The sequence below is a fragment of the Physeter macrocephalus genome, chromosome 18, assembly GCF_002837175.3.
Source record: "Physeter macrocephalus isolate SW-GA chromosome 18, ASM283717v5, whole genome shotgun sequence".
In the NCBI taxonomy this organism is placed as follows: domain Eukaryota; kingdom Metazoa; phylum Chordata; class Mammalia; order Artiodactyla; family Physeteridae; genus Physeter; species Physeter macrocephalus.
The window spans coordinates 70,357,033-70,376,732 of NC_041231.1; the positions used below are offsets into that span (position 1 = coordinate 70,357,033).

Genomic DNA, 19,700 nt, shown 5'->3' on the forward strand with positions numbered 1-19,700 from the left:
CTTATAACTTGGAAGTTTGTACTCTTTGACCAACATCTCCCCATTTTCCCCTAGCCCCTGGCAACCATCATTCTACTCTCTGCTTCTGTGAGTTCAGCTTTTTTAGATTCCACATATAAGTGATATCACACAGTATTTATCTGTCTCTGACTGACTTATTTCACTTAGCATAATGCCCTCAAGGTACATTCATATTGTCTCAAATGGTATTTCCTTCTTTTTCATGGCTGAATAATATTCTAATATATATATATATATAATATTATATAATATATATATATACCACATCTTTATCCATTATTTCTTTGAGATAGTGATTTCATTTCCTTTGGATTTATACCCAGAAGTGGAATTGCTGGATCATATGGTAGTTCTAGTTTTAATTTTTTGAGGAAACTTCATACTGTTTTCCATAGTGGCTGTCCCAATTTATATCCCTACCAACAGTGTACAGGGTTTACTTTTCTCCACATCCTCATCAACACTTGTTATTTCTTGATTTTTTGATTATAGCCATGAGTTCCTTGTATATTTTCATTATCAAATATATGGTTTGCAGATATTTTCTCCCATTCCATGGATTGCCTTTCATTTTGGTGATTGTTTCTTTTGCTGTGCAGAAGCTTTTTAAAAAAATGTATATATACATTTTATTTTTATTTATTTTTGGCTGCGTTGGGTCTTTGTTGCTGCATGCAGGTTTTCTCTAGTTGCAGCGAGCAGGGGCTACTCTTCGTTGCAGTGCGCAGGCTTCTCATTGCAGCGGCTTCTCTTGTTGCGGAGCATGGGCTCTAGCCGCATGGGCTTCAGTAGTTGTGGCTCACGGGCTCTAGAGCACAGGCTCAGTAGTTGTGGTGCACGGGCTTAGTTGCTCCGCAGCATGTGAGATCTTCCCGGACCAGGGCTCGAACCTGTGTCCCCTGCATTGGCAGGCGGATTCTTATCCACTGTGCCACCAGGGAAGCCCACAGAAGCTTTTTAGCTTGATATTCCACTTATTTATTTATTTATTTATTTATTTATTTTTTGTGGTACGCGGGCCTCTCACTGTTGTGGCCTCTCCCGTTGCGGAGCACGGGCTCCAGACGCACAGGCTCAGCAGCCATGGCTCACAGGCCCAGCCGCTCCGCGGCATGTGGGATCCTCCCAGACCAGGGCACGAACCCGGTTCCCCTGCATCGGCAGGCGGACTCTCAACCACTGCGCCACCAGGGAAGCCCTCCACTTATTTATTTTTGTTGCTTGTAATTTTGGTGTCATATCCAAAAAATTATTGCCAAGATTAATGTCAAGGAGATTTTTCCCTTTAGATGTTTTATAGTTTCATATCTTATCTTTAAGTCTTTCATTGATTTGAGTTAATTTTTGTGTGTGGTGTAAGATAGGGGTCCAATTTTATTCTTCATAGGGTTATCCAGTTGTCCCTACATCTTTTACTAAAGAGATTGTCTGTTCCTCATTGAGCATTCTTGGCTCCTTGTCAAATATTAGTTGACTATATATGCTATGGTTTATTTCTGGGTTCACGATTCTGTTCCATTGGTCTGTGTGCCTGTTTTTATGTCAGTACCATTCTGTTTTTATCATTGTAGCTTTTAATATAGTTTGAAATCAGGAAATGTGATGCCTCCAGCTTTGTTCTTTCTCAGGATTGCTTTGACTATTTGGGATCTTCTATGGGTCTGTACGAATTTTAGCTTTTTTTTTTTTTCTATTTCTGTGAAAAATACCATGGGAAATTTTGATATGTCTTGGATTTAATCTATAGATGTTTTTCAGTAGTATGGACATTTTAACATTTTTAATTCTTCTGATCCATGATCATGGGACACCTTTCCATTTATATGTGTCTTCTTCAGTTTCTTTCATCAGAATCTTATAGTTTTCAGTGTATAGATCTTCCACCTCCTTGGTTAAATTTATTTCTAACTATTTTATAGTTTTTGATGATATTGTGAATGGGATTTTTTATTGAGGTATAATTGACATATAACATTTTATTAGTTTCAGGTGTACAACATAATGATTTGACATTTGTATGTATTATGAAATGATCACAATAAGTCTATTTAACGTCTGCCACCGTGCATAGTTTAAAAAAATTTTTTTGTGATGAGAACTTTTTAGATCTATTCTCTTAGCAGCTTTCAAATATGCAATACAATATTATTAACTATCACATCATGCTGTACATTACATCCATGACTTATTCTGTAACTGAAGGTTTGTACCTTTTGACTCCCTTTACCCATTTCTCCCACCCTCCCCTCAAACTCTGACCTCTGGCAACCACCAATCTGTTTCTGTTCTTTGTATCTATAAATTTAGTTGTTTTTTCTTTACTTTTCTTTCTTTTTTTTTTTTTTAAGATTCCATATATAAGTGAGATCATACGGTATTTGTCTTTCTCTGTCTGACCTATTTTCACTTAGCATAATGCCCTCAAGGTCCATCCATGTTGTTACAAATGGCAAGATTTCATTCTTTTTTTAAAAAAATAAGTTTATTTATTTATTTATTTGGCTGCACTGAGTCTTTGCTGCTGCTTTCTCTGGGGCTACTCTTCGTTGTGGTGCGCGGGCTTCTCACTGTTGTGGCTTCTCTTGTTGCAGAGCATGGGCTCTAGGTGCATGGGCTCAGTAGTTGTGGCTCTCGGCCTCTAGAGCGCAGGCTCAGTAGTTGTGGTGCATGGGCTTCGTTGCTCCGCGGCATGTGGGATCTTCCCGGACCAGGGCTCGAACCCGTGTCCCCTGCATTGGCAGGCAGATTCTTAACCACTGCGCCACCAGGGAAGTCCTGATTTCATTCTTTTTTATGGCTAAATAATCATCCATTGTGTGTGTGTGTGTGTGTATACATATATATATATAAAACATATACAAATATATATATTTCCTTTATCCATTATTTATTGATGAACACAGGTTGTTTCCATATCTTGGCTAATGTAAGTAATGCTGCAGTGAACATGGCGAGGGTGCATATATCTTTTTCAGTTAGTGTTTTCATTTCTTCTGTATAAATACCCACAAGTGGAATTGTTGGATCATATGGTAGTTCTACTTTTAATCTTTTGAGGAACCTCCATACTGTTCTCCGTAGTGGCTGCACCAATTTACATTCCCACCAACAGTGCAAGAGGGTTCCCTTTTCTCCACATCCTCACCAACACTTTTTATTTCTTGTCTTGTGTGTGTGTGTGTGTGTGCGCGTGTGCGTGTGTGCGTATGCGTGTGTGTGTGTGTGTGTGTGTGTGTGTGTGTGTGGTACGCGGGCCTCTCACTGCTGTGCCCTCTCCCGTTGCGGGGCATCGGCAGGCGGACTCCCAACCACTGCGCCACCAGGAAAGCCCTATTTCTTGTCTTTTTGATGACAGCCATTCTGACAGGTGTGAGGTGATATCTCATTGTGCTTTTGGTTTACATTTCCGGGATTGTTTTCTCTATTTCTTTTTCAGATATTTTGTTAGTGTGTAGAAACACAACTGATTTCTATATATTGATTTTGTAATCCTGCAGCTTTACTGAATTCATTGATTAGTTCAAACTTTTTTTGATGAAGTTGCAGTAATCATTTTTTTTCCTTTAGAATGTCTAGGCTTGTGAGCTAAGAAAGTTGTAGAATCTGAGTTCACAGTGTTTATGTGGTGATATGAGGGTGGGGCAAGGAGGACGCATCTCAACAAAGAATTTAGGAGCAAATAATTGAATTCTTTTGATAAAAATTCAGCCCCTTACCCCAAAAAGATGTTTATTGGACATTAGCTACCATCCTCTGTTATCTAATAAAAATGATTAATTTGGCATAAGTGATTGACAGAATAAATTATACACCACATGCCTGGATTTGATTTTCTTTTCCCAGAACTGACCAACTGCATTAGTGGCTTGCTCTGCCAAGAACAAAATAAATATACTGGATTTTATGATAGTTAAATGTTTTTCAACTTGGAGCTTTTTGGCATTTCCTTTACTAGAACACAAGTTATTCAGTATCATATCAAACTGTGCAGTGGTACTGTTTTTTTTTACACATTGAATATTCTTCAAATAGTAGGAAGTATAACCTTTGTATCAGGAAATTGGGCTTTTTGAAATTAAACCAAACTAGTGGAATCTAGTCAAAAGATAATGTTTTTAGCAAAGGAGAGAAGTAAAAAATCTCACCTTTGAAACTTTGCTTCAGACTTCTTTTCGAATGTTTTTGCAAGTCCACTAATCTTTTTGGTCTAATTCAGTTTGTACATGGACTAACTCTGTGTTTTGAAAGATTTCAGTGTCAAAAGATGGGGCATTAAACCAGTGAAACAAGATCTATTGATTAATTATTTTGTGAGAATAGTGTGATTAACAATACAATTAAATATAGCATTAAAGATTTAGAGTAGTACAGGATAATTTTGTAACAGTGAGGATCATTGAGAGAACTGGGAGGGAAGCCTTTAGGAAGGACAGACAGTTGTTTGCAAATGTGCCTGAGTGATGTGGAAGGGACTGTGTGACCTCTTTATTCTCTGATTAGAAAGAAAATGTTTAACCTCATTTTTCTTGACCTTTGTCTTTTCTAGATTGTCAAAAGAGCGGGGAATAGTGAGGAAACCCCAATGATTGGAGACAAAGTTTATGTCCATTACAAAGGAAAATTGTCAAATGGAAAGAAGTTTGATTCCAGTCATGATCGAAACGAACCGTTTGTCTTTAGTCTTGGCAAAGGTAAGAGGGTATTTTTTTTTTGAGTTGTGTTTTGCTTAGATTTATTGCTATTTATATTATATGGGAGCTAGTGGATCCTATCCTTGCCAAAAGTAGAGATATTTTGGAGCAGTAGTTCTCATGGATCCTATCCTTGCCAAAAATAAAGATATTTTGGAGCAGTAGTTCTCAAAGTATGGTCCATGGATCCCTGTGGGGTCCCTGAGATACTTGTAGGGGGTCCATAGTGTCAAAATTATTTTCATAATAATACTAAGATTTTATTTATTTATTTATTTATTTATTTATTTATCTATCTATCTATCTATCTATCTATCTATCTGTGTTGACATTTGCACCGATGGTACCAAGCTGCAATGGTGAATATTTGCTGGAGCCTTAGCACAAATCTAGGCAATGGCACCAAACTATACCATTAGTATGCCCTCGCTCACTGTTTAAGTAAGAAAAAAAAGGCCAGTTTCACTTAAGAATGTCCTTGATAAGGTGTAAAACATATTAATTTTATTAAATCCTAATCCTTGAGTTTCACATTGTTTTGATATTTTGTGACAGATGGGAAAGCACACATAAAGCACTTCTGCATCCCCAACTACAGTGGCTATCTCAAGGGAAAGCACTTGTGTACTTGCTTTAGTCGAGAGCTGAACTAGCTGCATTTTTTCCACGAAGCACCATTTTTATTTGAAAGGGCAAGCTATGATTATTCAGAATTGATTTTTCCGTATCTGGCAGATATTTTCTCGCAAATGAATGAAGTGAGCCTGTCACTTCAAGGACAACAGCTGACAGTATTTGTTGCCATTGAGTTTTCAAGTGAAAATTACAGTTTTGGAAAATTTGTATCTGCTACTCAGAGCTTGACAGCTTCCCAAAACTTAAAAGACTTCTGTTGAGGTCAATGAGTATTAATGAATGTGATTTTTAAAACATCATGAAATGAAATGTGTTAACATTTGGAAGATTGTGTGACTCAGTGAACAATATTTTCCCAATGACCAATGCAAGACGTTATAAAATTATGCATGAGTAAAAGGTCCATTTGATATGTAAGCTAGACCAATGGATTTTAACGTAACATAATATGAAAAGTTCATTGATAACGGTTTCAGATTCCACATTGCAACTAACCTTTAAAACTACCACTTGTCCAGTTTTGATGTAGTATCAGATTATATTCATAATTATCTGAAAAGGCTATTTAAAAACTCCTATCTTTTCTAATTATCTATATGTGCGGGTTTGGATTTTTTCCATATACTTCAGCCAAAAATTGCAACAGATGAATCCAAAAGTAGGTATGAGAATCTGGTTGTCTTTTATTAAGTCAGACACATTTTACATTTGTAAAGTTATAAAACAACGTCACTCTTCTCACTAATTTTTTTCTTTTGGGAAATATAGTTATTTTCCATAAAAATAATTTATGTTAACATATGAGGTTATTGTTATTTTTTTTTTTTGTGGTACGCGGGCTTCTCACTGTTGTGGCATCTCCCATTGCAGAGCACGGGCTCTGGATGCGCAGGCCCAGCAGCCATGGCTCACAGGCCCAGCCGCTCCGCGGCATGTGGGATCTTCCCAGACTGGAGCACGAACCCGTGTCCCCTGCATTGGCAGGCGGACTCTCAACCACTGCGCCACCAGGGAAGCCCTGGTTATTGTTATTTTAAATGAACTGGTAAATATTTAAAAAAATTTTAAATATGGTAAATATCAACAGATACAGCATACAAACAAAAGGACCTTAGGGTCTTCAATTTTTAAGATGTAAAGGGGTCCTGAGGAAAAAAAGTTGAGAACCACTGTTTTAAAATCTTAAATGTGATTTTTTACTAATTTCTTTACAAATGCTTTTAAATGTCTTCAGTTAATTTAGTATTCTTATTTTTTTTAATCTTGGAAGAAGAAGAATAGACCATACATCAAATTGAACTTTGTGTACCATGTGGCTTGTTGGAAGTTAGTGGCTGAATTACAAAGTCTTTATTCTTATCTGCCGCAGATATAGCGGACTTCTAGTTTGTTCCCAGATCAAGTGTAGGAGAAAAGGGGCGATCCCCCCCCCCATTCACCACCATGGCTCAGTGTTGAATAATTCCTTTCTTTTTCTGACTCTACACCTTAGTTGAGTTGCTAGCTAAGCAAGGATGTGGGAAAGGAAACAGCAAGTAGCTAAGGAGTTAAACTCTTTCTGCCTCTCTGCCTTCCCTGGTACCCACAGGCATTTGTATGTCATGGTGACTTCTGCTTCCTGTACAGCTGTACTCTCTCCAAGCTCTAGTGCTGGCTGTGTCACTGCTCCCTTCTCCTTTGGGTCCTCAGTGAGTTAATGGCTCATGTGAGATTAATCTTGTGTGCACTAAGATAGCAATCAAAATCAAATACAGATTTTTTTTTCTTAACGTAGCAGATAAGGATGACGGTTAACTTAAACTTTTTTTCATTTTTGTTGATGTAAGGATGTGAATTTCCAGGGCCACCAGCATGGCTGTGACATCATTATTTCATTTAGATGACCTCAGAGTAAATGGCCTCATCAGACCTCTTGGTTCCCACTGCCCCCCGCCTTTGAATTTCTGTCTTGAAGAAGTTGGTAGGTTTAAGATAATAGGTCTCCTCTCAGCAGTTATCTTTGCAAGTAGACTTAAGAATTTCTTCTCTACCCAGATTTTCTCAGTAAAACATGCCAATGGTGAATGAGTCTTTCATCTTTCCTAGAATCTTGAGCAGAGAGAAAAGAGGCAACTTCCAGTTGACTTGGTACCTATGGCACACCTATCTAGAGATAGTGTTGTCTCATGGGGAGAGCATCCAGCTGGGTATTGGGAAGCCAGGGTTCCTGTCTTTGCTCTTTCCTGTGGTATGTTAACATGAGTAAGCCACCTCACCTTCCCTGCTCTTACAAAAAGGAAGCGTCTGTAGAAGAGCTTTGAGATTAATCCTGAGTCTAAGATTCCATTCTTGTATATTCTGCAAAGAGTACGGGAACGAAAACTGTAAAGGACTAAACCCAACACAGTTACAGAACCTTTAGAGGCCCCCTTAAGGTGATAATTAGAAATATGAGACTAGAGCAGTATCCCTCTGGTAAAACTTCTATAACATAATGTGTTCAGTTGCCTATAAAACAAACATTGGTTAGGCAGTTTTTAGTTTTATACCTATATGTTATGGCAGTAGCTACTTCATAACATAATGAAGAAAAATAATATAAATAACTGTAGCACAAATACTGTACATTGAACTCTCTTGATCCCTTATATTGTACCTCTCCCAAGGGAATAAATAGAAATATTTCAGTGGAAAGTCACACTGATTTGGGGGTTCTATTGTGACTTCATTATTTAAAATAGAATCGTAAGAACTTATCTATAAAAATTGCATTAAAAATACACATACCATATGTATAAATTTGAAGTATACCTACACATTGTTTGTATGTGTGTCTGTTGCTCTTTTTGTACCATCTTTGAAACTCTGTGCCTCATTTCCCTCATATATAAAGTGATGATAATAATAGTATATGCAATTATATGTTGAGGATTAAATAAGATATTACACACCGTTGCTTAGCACTCAGCCTAATACATAGTAAGCACTCAAATCTTTTGTTACTGTTGTTGTTACAGTACTGGGATTATTGGCTGGCTTTACAATGGAGTGGCAAGAGCTGTGTTACAGCAGTTTGGGTCCTCACTCCTATTTACTCTGCCTGCATACAGACCTTTTGAATGCTTAACTGTCTTTTTTAGCCCCAGGAAGTCTGGAAAAACAACAACTGGATCAATCTAAGACAATTGGTTATCACCACTACAGAATATGTTACAGAAATTAGAATGATGATGGTTTCCCTCACTGGATTTTCTTAACTAAATCTTTGTTACATCTTCTGAATTCCTAGAACTGTGTCCGTAACCCATCTTAAAAGAAGTTGAAATAAGAATGACTCAGGATTTTCAAGTATACTTCCACAGCAGGGGTTCTGTTCTTTCCCCTTCCCTGCCTGCAGGAAATATGTTATCACTAAAATTGGGAAGGGATGGGTTTGGGGGCTGAAAGAATTGTATCTACCTCTGTTCTTACAAGTAAATCCAAGGACACTGAAGCTTCACACCTTCCCCATCTACCCCTATAAATGTCTGGTGATTTCTGATAAAAGGCTACTTCAGTGAAGTGGTTTTTCGTGTTCTTCGTATATGACTAACACGGTTGGGAATTATGAAGATAAAAATCCTCTCTCTTATATTCTTCCCCCAGATTTGAGAAGTAAGAGAAACAAACCAGTCATTTCGGATTTTTCACGTACCTATACTTCTCTCTTACTATTGAGATTAAACCATAATGAAGTAAATATCAGTGATCTGCCTTTAACGTTAATCTAACCTTATTAGATGCATGATGACCCATGATTATTGGTAAAAACATCTTTTAATTTAGCAGTCATTAGCATATTGGAGTAAAAGGGAGAAAGTATATGTTGAAAGACTAATGGCTAATACTTTTTAAGTACTTACAGTGCCAGGCAAAGGGCTTAATGCGTTATCTCATTTAATCCTCACACCAATCCTATTATTACTTTATAGATATTTTTGTACAATTTATTTAGTATAGTTTAGGTGACAGTCATATTAACATCTGTGTATAAGACTGAGTTTTTTATTGAGGTACTATTTACATATAATAAAACTTAACCCTTTTAAAGGGTATATAGCTCGATGAATTTGGGTAATAGTTGTGTAACCACCACCACAGTCAAAATATAGAACAGTTTCCTCACCCTAAAAAGTTTTGTTATGGACCCTGGGCCATGGAACCACTAATCTGGTTTCTGTTACTATAGTTTTGCCTTTTCCAAAAATTCATATAAATGGAATCATATGTCATCTTTGGCATTTGACTTCTTTCACTTAGCATAACGATTTTGAGATTCATGCATGTTGAATTGCCAAGTAGCATTTTACAAGTATGGAAACACCACAATTTGTTCATCCATTCAAAAAATCGGACATTGGGATTTGTTTCCAATTTGGGGCTATTATGAATAATGTAATGAACATTCATATACCTGTCTTTGTGTGGCTATGCTGGGTAAATTTATTTTGGGGTAAATACCTGGGAGTGGACTTGTTGATCATATGGTAAAACATATGTTTAACTTTATAAGTTACTACCATACTGTTTTTTCAAAGTGGCTGTACCATTTTGCATTCTCACCAGCAGTGTTTGAGAGTTTGTTTTTCACATGCTTGTCAACCATTAGTACTATCAGTCTTTTTAACTTTAGCCATTTTAATGGGTGTGAAATGGTATCTCATTTTGGTTTTCAGTTGCATTTCTCTGGTAACTGGTCACATTGAGGGTATCTTTTCTTGTGCTTAGTGGACATTTGTTTATTTTCTTTCGTGAAGTATCTGTTCAAATCTTTTGCCCATTAAAACAAAAAATAACAATCTTTTTATTGAGTTGTACTCAACAAGACAAGCACTTAATCAGATGTGTATTTTGCAAGTATGTTCTCCCAGTCTCTAGCTTGCCTTTTCATTTTCTTAATTGATCTTTCAAAGAACAAAAGTTTTTAATTTTGATGAAGTCCACTTTACCAATTTTAAAAAAATGTTTTAGGTACCTACTATAATCATTTTAGTTTTGGTTTGCTTTGGTTTTTTTGTTTACATATGAGGAAACTAAGGTACAGAGAGAGATTAAGTAATTAGCCCAAAGTTAATATGGGAAGTGGCAGAGCCAGGATTCAAAGCCAGGCAGTGTCTTTCAAGTTATGTTAGATCTTAAGGTTTAAAACTAGCCTAGGGGCTTCCCTGGTGGCGCAGTGGTTGCGCGTCCGCCTGCTGATGCAGGGGAACCGGGTTCGCGCCCCGGTCTGGGAGGATCCCACATGCCGCGGAGCGGCTGGGCGCGTGAGCCATGGCCGCTGGGCCTGCGCGTCCGGAGCCTGTGCTCCGCAACGGGAGAGGCCACGGCAGAGGGAGGCCCGCATACCACAAAAAAAAAAAACAAAAAAAACTAGCCTAAACACTAGGTATAGAAACAAAGTAGGTCCTGGTCCAGCAGAATTTACTGAGTGCCTGCTGTACACCAGATATTTTTCTTACAGGAATGATGTAGTTAATGAGGTTTATCAAAAGCAAAATTATTGCTATTACATGCTTGGTATTGTGGGCCTAATTCCTATTTTTAAAGTTTTATTTTTATTTGAAGTATATATTTTTTTCACATATTTTAGGCCTTGACAACGTTTTACAAGTAGTAAAATACACTTACTAGTAATGGGTAACCATGCAGCCAGCTTCTTGTGGGTTGTGGTTTAACCATGTGTTCCCTTTAAATTTCTATTGATACTCTTGCTCTCCCATAAATATATTCTTAACATCTGTTAACTTTTTTTTTTTTAACCTGCAGTTTAGGAGCACTCGGGATTCGGAAAGTAGGCTTTTAGGCCAAAATATTTAATTTTCCTAACCCTCCCCAAAAATGTGAGCCAGAAAGACAGCAAACTTTCAGAAAGTACTTTCTTTGGCTTTACCTGGTACTTTCTAATAGAGTAAGAATGCTTCCAGTTTCATCGCTGAGTGGATATTAAGGAGAAGCTAATTTAGGCAGGGGTGAGAGCAGACTGGGGGAAGCTAACACATTTCTAACTCCATTTAAGTTAGATACTGCAGCATGGGCCGTGTTCCTTTATTGAGTATAATATTGTGGTTTTAAGTTCTTTGGGAAATAAAAAATAATCAAGACATGACTCCTGCCTTCAGGTATCTAGCAGTTTAGCCTGGCAGAGTTGATCATTAAAGTTGTCCCAGCACAGATTATTCTCTCCCCCTGTTTTTGAAATGATAAGCCATGAGGGTGGGGAGAGATCATCTGGTGATCAGTTTTCTTAGTAATTAAATAGAGATATGGCAAAAATAGAATGTAACATAAGACATATGAACACTTTAAAAGAATCTTAACATATAAACGAGTTTGTTGAATTCATAATCAGATACTTTTGGTAGGGAATAGGGATGATTATCAGAGCCCTTTTATAAGACATTTAAAAATAAGACTAAATAAAATTTATAAGAGGAAAAAATACACAGGAAAAACTTTGCTTTATCTAGCATAAAAAGAAAGACAATGTCAATATTATCAATGGTTTCAAATGCAAACATGCATTTAAAGGTTAGATAGTCAATAATTTTATTAAGGATGCCAAGACTGTTTATTGAGGAAAGGACAGTCTTTTCAACAACCGATGCTGGGAAAACTAGATATTCACATGCAAAAGAATGAAGTTAGACCCTTACTTTACATCACATACAAAAATTAACTCAAAATGGATCAAAGATATATAAGACTTAAAACTGTATTTTCTTAGAAGAAAACTTGGAGGCAAAGCTTCTTGACATTAGATTTGGCAATGATTTCTCGGATATGACACCACCAGCAAGGCAGCAAAAGTAAAAAATACATAAATTGGACTACATCAGAATTAAAAACTGCATCAAAGGATACAATAATGGAGTGAAAAGGCAGCCTAAAGAATGGGAGGAAATATTTGCAAATCATGTATGTGACAAGGGGTTAATATCCAGAATATATAAAGAACTCCTATAATCCAACAACCAAAAAACCTCAAATAACCTGATTATAAAATGGACAATGGACTTAAATAGACATTTCCCTAAAGAAGATATACAAAAGGACTACAAGCATATGAAAAGATGCTCTACATCACTAAATCATTAGGGAAATATAAATCAAAACCACAATGAGAGGGACTTCCCTGGTGGTCCAGTGGTTAAGACTGCACTCCCAATGCAGGGGCCATGCGTTTGATCAGGGAACTAAGATCCTGCATGCCGTGTGGCACAGCCAAAAAAAAAAAAAAAAAAAATTTAACAATATCACCTCACACCATCAGGTACTATTTTAAAAAAAAGAAAAAGAAATTTGCAAGTGTTAGCAAGTTGTGGAGAAATTGAAACCCCCGTGCACTGTTGGTAGGAAAGTAAAATAGTGTAGCCACTATGGAAAACAGTATGGTAGTTCCTCAAACAATTAAAAATAGAGTTAAAACCTATGATCCAGCAATTCCACTTCTCCGTATATACCAGGGTCCTAATGAGATATGTGTACACCCATGTTTGTAGCATTATTCATTATAGCTGAAAGGTGGAAGCCACCCAAATGTTTGTCTGTAAACAAATGGATAAACAAAATGTCTTATGTACATACAATGGTATATTTCTATAAAGGAGTATTATTCACATGGGACAAAATTGATGAACCTCGAGGACATTACACTAAGTGAAATAAGCCAGTCACAAATAGACAAATACTGCATGATTCCACTTACATCTAGAGAAATCAAATTCATAAAAACAAAGTAGAATAAAATTCTTGCTGGGGCTTGGGACAGGAGGAAAAGAGGAATAGTTTAATGAGTAGACTTTTAGTGTTGCAAGATGAAAAGTTCTGGACATTGGCTGCACAACAGTGTGAATATACTTAACTGTGCACTTAACAGTTGAAATGGTCATTTTTATGTATTTTACCACAATTTTAAAAATTTTTAATCAATAATAAAGAATGTTCTAAAATGGTCACTATAATCTTTTAATTAAGTGAAAGTATTCAGTGATTAAATTAAAATGTTATGTTTTAAAACGTGTTGTATGATTTTTTAATAGACTTTATTTTTTTAGAGCAGTTTTAGGTTCACAGCAAAATTGAGCGGAAGGTACAGAGATTTCCCGTGTACCCCCTGCCCCGCCATGTGCATAGCCTCCCCCTCTTATCAGCACCCCCTCCAGGATGGTGCACTTGTTACAATTGATGAACCTACCGTGAGCCTATAAAATTTGATTTTGATTTTCTTAATCAGAAAAAATTATATAATATTCTGCAGAGAGAAGAAAAAAGTACAGTGCATTGCTTTTATACTGGGCTTTGTACACTTTTAACGTTTTCAATTCCCTATAGTTAGGTATATATAAAAAGCATTTACACTTAAAGATAGACACATTATATATTTGTGTAAATATATATTCTTATTTCAGATTTTTTTACTAATGGAATAGGACTACTGAAATTGATAAATTGTGTTTGAGCCGGTAAAATTGAAGTCCAGAACAAGTGGAAGAATAAATTGAGTTTATATATTCTTGGTGTATTATACCTACAGTTAAGACCCTAAAGATCAAAAGATCCCAAAGATCAAGAATCTTAAAAATGTTTATGCTCTGACCCAGTAATTCTACTTCTAGGAATTGAATCTAAGGAAATATGGTAGAAGCTTGCTTAACCAGCTCCAGACTAACTGCTGCTCTCCATTCTACTTGTAAATACACTGAGTGATACCGCTAGTTTCCTATTCTTCACTGTGGCCCTGCACTCTGCTTCAGCCAGTTGAGTGAGCCTTGTCAATGCCCTCCACCCACAGACCACTAGGAACACAACTATAGTGAACAAGTTGGGTTTATTACTCGTAGGGAGGTAGACTGCACACCCTGGGAAACTGGAGGTGTCTCACAGTGTTCAAAAGGTCTTTTATAGGATTTGGACTTGTATTAGGTGATTTGGGGAAGAGTAAGGAAGAAGGGATTTGCTCTGGATTGGATATTGTTGGGATGCAGGTGATTCTTTGGGTATCTTAGTAACTCTTATCTAGGAGGAGGGCTGTGGAGTGAGACTAAAGCTGCACCTGTAGAGAAGCAGAAGTCACTCATGTCACCAGGAGAGGGGGATGTTTGGTATTTTGTAGCTTGCACAGGGACCTTGTTTTTTGTCCATGCTCAGACAAAATTTTGAAATGTTCTTGTTTTGTCTCACTTTTTCATGGTCTCAGAGTGACCTTGTCTGATGTTGATGTTTTGTGAGATTGTTATGTCCAACAGGAGAATAACATGGCCTAGCTGTGTGCCCCAGTCCAGCTTCAGAATCACCAAGGCCTAGCTGTAAGTGGTGGGCAGTTTCCAGACATTAGGGTGTGCTTTTTTCTTCCTCAGACTCTTTATTAAGAATCAGTCTTAAAAAAAAAAAAAAAAAAGTCTAAACTTGTTTATATCCATTGTCCTTTTTGTAATTATATGAGTTCATTAGATAGTATATAAAACTCTGAAATTAGTGTAATAAGAAATGGGGCTTATTTCTGTGAAAACTAAGTTGAACGTCTTTGGAAAGACTTATTAAAATGAATTGCTAAAAACCTTTTTTAAATGGCTATTGAGGGACTTCCCTGGTGGTCCAGTGGCTAAGACTCCAAGCTCCTGATGCAGGTGGCCCGGGTTTGATTCCTGGTCAGGAAACTAGATCTCACATGCCGCAACTAAGAGTTCGCATGCCGCAACTAAAAGATCCTGCGTGCCACAACTAAGACCCAGGTCAGTCAAATAAATAAATATCTTTTTTAAAATGGCAGTTGAATTAGGGGTGGGTAAACGCTAGGTGAAATAAGTAGGCCATTCAGAACACATTTTTACCAGAAGGAATCCACATACTGATTGCTTTTTACAAGTGTCTTCTACTTCTTACTTCACTTTAAAGAAGTCCATGTTGTAAGTTGCAAATGATATACCATAAGTGTGATTTATATAGTAAAGATGATATAGAATTCTTATCACTTGTCACACGCAGACAAGGCCTTGGACTTCTATCACAGGATTAGTGAATTAATATACTTTGATAGGTTTTAAGTTTAAAAAAAGTTTGAGGTTGTATATGTTCATTTTTATGATTCCTCACTTAAAGCAACATTGTAAATTAACCTACAACCATAGTCCTAATGTGTCAGGTAAGAGGCTTTCATTATGCAAAAAAAAAATCATGTGAAGATTTAGGTGCAGAGTTGTTCATTGCAACTTAATAAGAGTAAAAAGAAAAAGGCAATTTAAATATTTATTAGTGGGAGTAATGAAATTATGGCATATTTAAAAGATGAAATAGTAAATAGCATATAGTTATTAAAAGTCATGTTTTCAGATATTATCTTTTAACAAGAAAAATGCTCATATAATGTGAAATGCAGAGTAGGCTACAAAACCAAATAAACCATGATCAGAATTTTAAGAATGTATATATAAAAATTTAATATGTAAACAAAGTATACATACACAATTGGAAGAAAATGAGCCAAGAAATTGACAGTTTACCCCAGATGCTGAAATTTCAGAGGTTTTTTATTCTCTGTGCTTTTATACACTTTCCAAGTGTTCTATAATGAGTATGTATTATTATTTTTTATATCAGGGGGAAGTGCTTTTTAAGAAAAGAGGCCTAAGATTGGCAATTTTAGAAATATACCTGTGTTCATATCAGTCTGTCTCTTTGCTCAGCGTGTTTCCTTCAGTGTCTAAAGCTCAGTGTTTAAAAGAAGCTTTAATGTTATGGAATGAGAAGAAGAGCCAAAGGCATAGGCATGATTTATTCAGCTTGAGGCTCCTGTGGATTTAATAGCCAAGCTGATGTTTTCCAACTTCTAAGGACTAGCATAGGCATCATCTGTGAAGTAAGCTTTTGCTGAGTGTTCCAACCCCATCCCAAGGCAAAAGCCCCTCTTTGTACTCTTATGTTAGTGTTCACCATGCTTAAAAAAAATCAGGGCAGGTATCTTTCTGCTCCACTAGCCATACTACATTGCATGTTTCTTGGAAGGAAGAAGGGAACAGCCACCTTTGTATTTTTAGTACCTAGACAGACCTTTGCTCCTCAGTAATTGGCTGAATGCCTTGAACAAATGTACAGTAGTAACCCCATAATATAAAGATTTCCTGAAAGAGGGTGTAAGGTATTTGTCTTAAAATATCGGAGTTGAGAGTAAAAAAAAAAAATTGTTCTAAATGGCCCACACTAAAACCATTGCAGTCTTTGAAGAGCATCAGTGACAGTAGAGAAGGCTGTCAACAGCAGACTTTACATTTCTTCTGATGCTTCTAGACTGTTTTCACATTGGAACCGTGTGTGGGCATATAAATTGATGCAGCCCTTTTGGAAGGTCAGTTGGGCAATATCTATCAAATGGAAAGTGCACATCACCTTTGCACTTCTAGGAATTTACCTTCCAAATATACTTGCACAAAATAGGCAAACATAAGGGACAAAAATCCTTATTAGAGTATTGTTGGCAATGTGTCTCAATAGTAGATTGACTGGAATATTATGAAGCCACTGAGAATGAAGTAGATCAGTATGTATTTACGATGATGATGATAACTATCCTTTATTAAATACATATTATATGCCAGGCACTTGACATATTTTATCTAAAAATTCTTGTAACAACTATATGGCAGGTACTATTATTATCTACATTTTGCAGATGAGGAAACTGCACAAGGTCACACAACTAATATGGGGCCGACCTGGTATTCTAATTTAGTCAGTCTGAAGTTAAAGCAGGCTGCACGTCTAACCCCTAAAACGCATATCCTATCTGCTGATGGATAAAGATATGTATATACACATAAATGAATAAATTTTAAACATTATATATTTATTTATAACATTTCTATATAATTAAAATATATATTTATGTAATGAGAAAACAGTTCAGAACTGAATGTATAGTATGCTGTTATTTGTGTTTTAAAATTTTTTAAAAGCGACAGCACACGGGCTTCCCTGGTGGCGCAGTGGTTGAGAGTCCGCCTGCCGATGCAGGGGACACGGGTTCGTTGATTGAGAATCCGCCTGCCGATTCAGGGGACACGGGTTCGTGCCCCGGTCGGGGAAGATCCCACATGCTGCGGAGCGGCTGGGCCCGTGAGCCATGGCCGCTGAGCCTGCGCGTCCGGAGCCTGTGCTCCGCAATGGGAGAGACCACAACAGTGAGAGACCCGCGTACCGAAAAAAAAAAAAAAAAAAAAAGCGACAGCACACAGTGGATGGATACAAAAAAAACATAACAGTGGCTTCTTTTAAGGAGGGAATGGATGACCTTTTACCTTTCACTTATATCTTTCTCTCATGTGTGTTTTAATAATTGACATGTATACCTTATATACACTTTTAACTAAAATAAGTGTATCTGATATTTTGAAAAGTTGTAATGCCTAAGACTAAGCTGAAGTCATGAGTCACAAATGCTTTGTCCATATCTACTTACATACCTTAGTATAGGGTTCCCCTTATTTTAATCATCCTTACTCTAATCCTAACATCAGTTCTCAGTTCAAGATAACAGCTCTCTTCAAAATTCTCCTTCTCTGGAGTTCATTGCTTATTACCTGATCTCACTTTGAATACTTAAGTCTTTGACATAGCACCTCAAATGTGTATATTATCCCTTGAAATTTTGTACATTTTCTGTTGTTTCCCAAAGGATTTGGGACTGCTTATTGTAAGATACAATTACAATTATATAGGTTAATATAGTTCTACAGCTGAGCAGTAAGCTTTGTTTCCTGGAAGTAGGCAAAAAAAAAATTCTGAGTTCTGCGCTTGTGATTTGGCAAAAAAGGACACATATCATTCTGTTTTTTTAGAAAAACAAAACCCACTTTTTTTCTTACTCTAAATTTTGAGAAGAAATCTGTTTCATGGGCCTTTTTATACAATTTATACTTTTCCGGTTTCTTGTTTGTTTTTGTCTGCCCAACTAAATTATAAGCTTTCTTAGGACAAATTCCATTTTCTATACTATTTTTGTTCCATTTCTGCCTAGAAAACACGCACTTATTCTTATGGTTGAAATTATAAATTAAGCAACAACTGCAGCCCAGCCACATTTCAAAGATGATGTTACTGCCACTTTTCAAAGACTTAGTCTTTGAGCAGTTTAGAAACTGATACTACTTTCATCCTTCTCAGCAGAGAATCTTCTCTGATAGCCCTCAAAAAAAAAAAAATCACAATTTATTTCTTAGTGTATAGGTCTTACTGAGGTTTTTTTTTAGCCCCTACTTCCTAGCTGAATAGTATGTAAGGAATTGGAAATTTGTTTGAACTTTTGTTTCGTGACAGTTAAGCCTTTTAAAATATGGCCTATAGCTTTCAACCACTTTTTCCTTTCTCCTAGGCCAAGTTATCAAGGCATGGGACATTGCGGTGGCTACCATGAAGAAAGGAGAAATCTGTCATTTACTGTGCAAACCAGAATATGCATATGGCTCGGCTGGCAGTCTCCCCAAAATTCCCTCGAATGCAACTCTCTTTTTTGAGGCAAGTATGTGTGTGATGTTGCCTTGTTAGCATCTGCTCTACTATAGTGCTGGCTCCAAAGCAACAGGCAGTGGAACAAGGAGCTGAGCTTGCTATTGAGAATCAGATCCAACTTATTTATTTTGGAGCTGGGCTTCTTGAATTGTTTCCCACAAACCCAAGGGATGTGTGCCAGTGCTTTCTTAGAAACGTGTCTCTGGCAGAAAACGGTCGTATCCAAATAAACAAAAGACAACAGGCTTAGAAATAAAGATTCTGGTCAGTGGTGTGAGTTATGACATACTCAAACCTGATCAGAAGACAGGATGGAAATGTGGGAGATACATGTTGAAATATACCTAAAGCTATAAAGCAAGTTGTAAAGCTATTTTCATATTACAGAGGTTTATAAATGTCACAGATCTCACTTCCTCATTAGAAACAGTAGATGGTGATAAAATGGTATTCATCTTGTGTTGAATTATACATATTTGGCCATACCTAATTAAAAAATTAAAGGGGAATTGCCTGAAACATTGTAACTAGGTAAAATACACCTTTAGTTGGTTGTAGGCCTGATTCATAAGATTTAGTCTTAATTTTAAGAAGGGCATTCCATGAATCTGGGGTGAAAAAGTGGTGGCCACTAGAGTCAGACAAAATAGTCTGGGCCAGCACTGTGTGTCACTCTGGTTTTTTGCCCACAAGGCAGTTTTCCTAGTATTTCCTGTCTGTCTTTGCACTGCAGCCCCACAGGATGTAGTCCTAGACATTATCATTACATGAAGGTTCTTTCCAGGTATTGAAAAGTGCAGTGTTCTTTTTTCCCTACTTTTCCAATAACTAAGA

At 36.8% G+C, this 19,700-nt stretch overlaps 1 protein-coding gene across 1 annotated transcript in view; it reads left to right on the forward strand.

The window, feature by feature from the left end:
* FKBP5 (FKBP prolyl isomerase 5) overlaps positions 1-19,700 on the forward strand; it is a 105,653-nt gene that overhangs the window by 45,988 nt on the left and 39,965 nt on the right. Inside the window, exons 4-5 of the mRNA XM_055080127.1 lie at positions 4,568-4,712; positions 18,730-18,872. Of these exons, the coding sequence (XP_054936102.1) occupies positions 4,568-4,712; positions 18,730-18,872 (288 nt within the window). The remainder of the gene's footprint in view (positions 1-4,567; positions 4,713-18,729; positions 18,873-19,700) is intronic.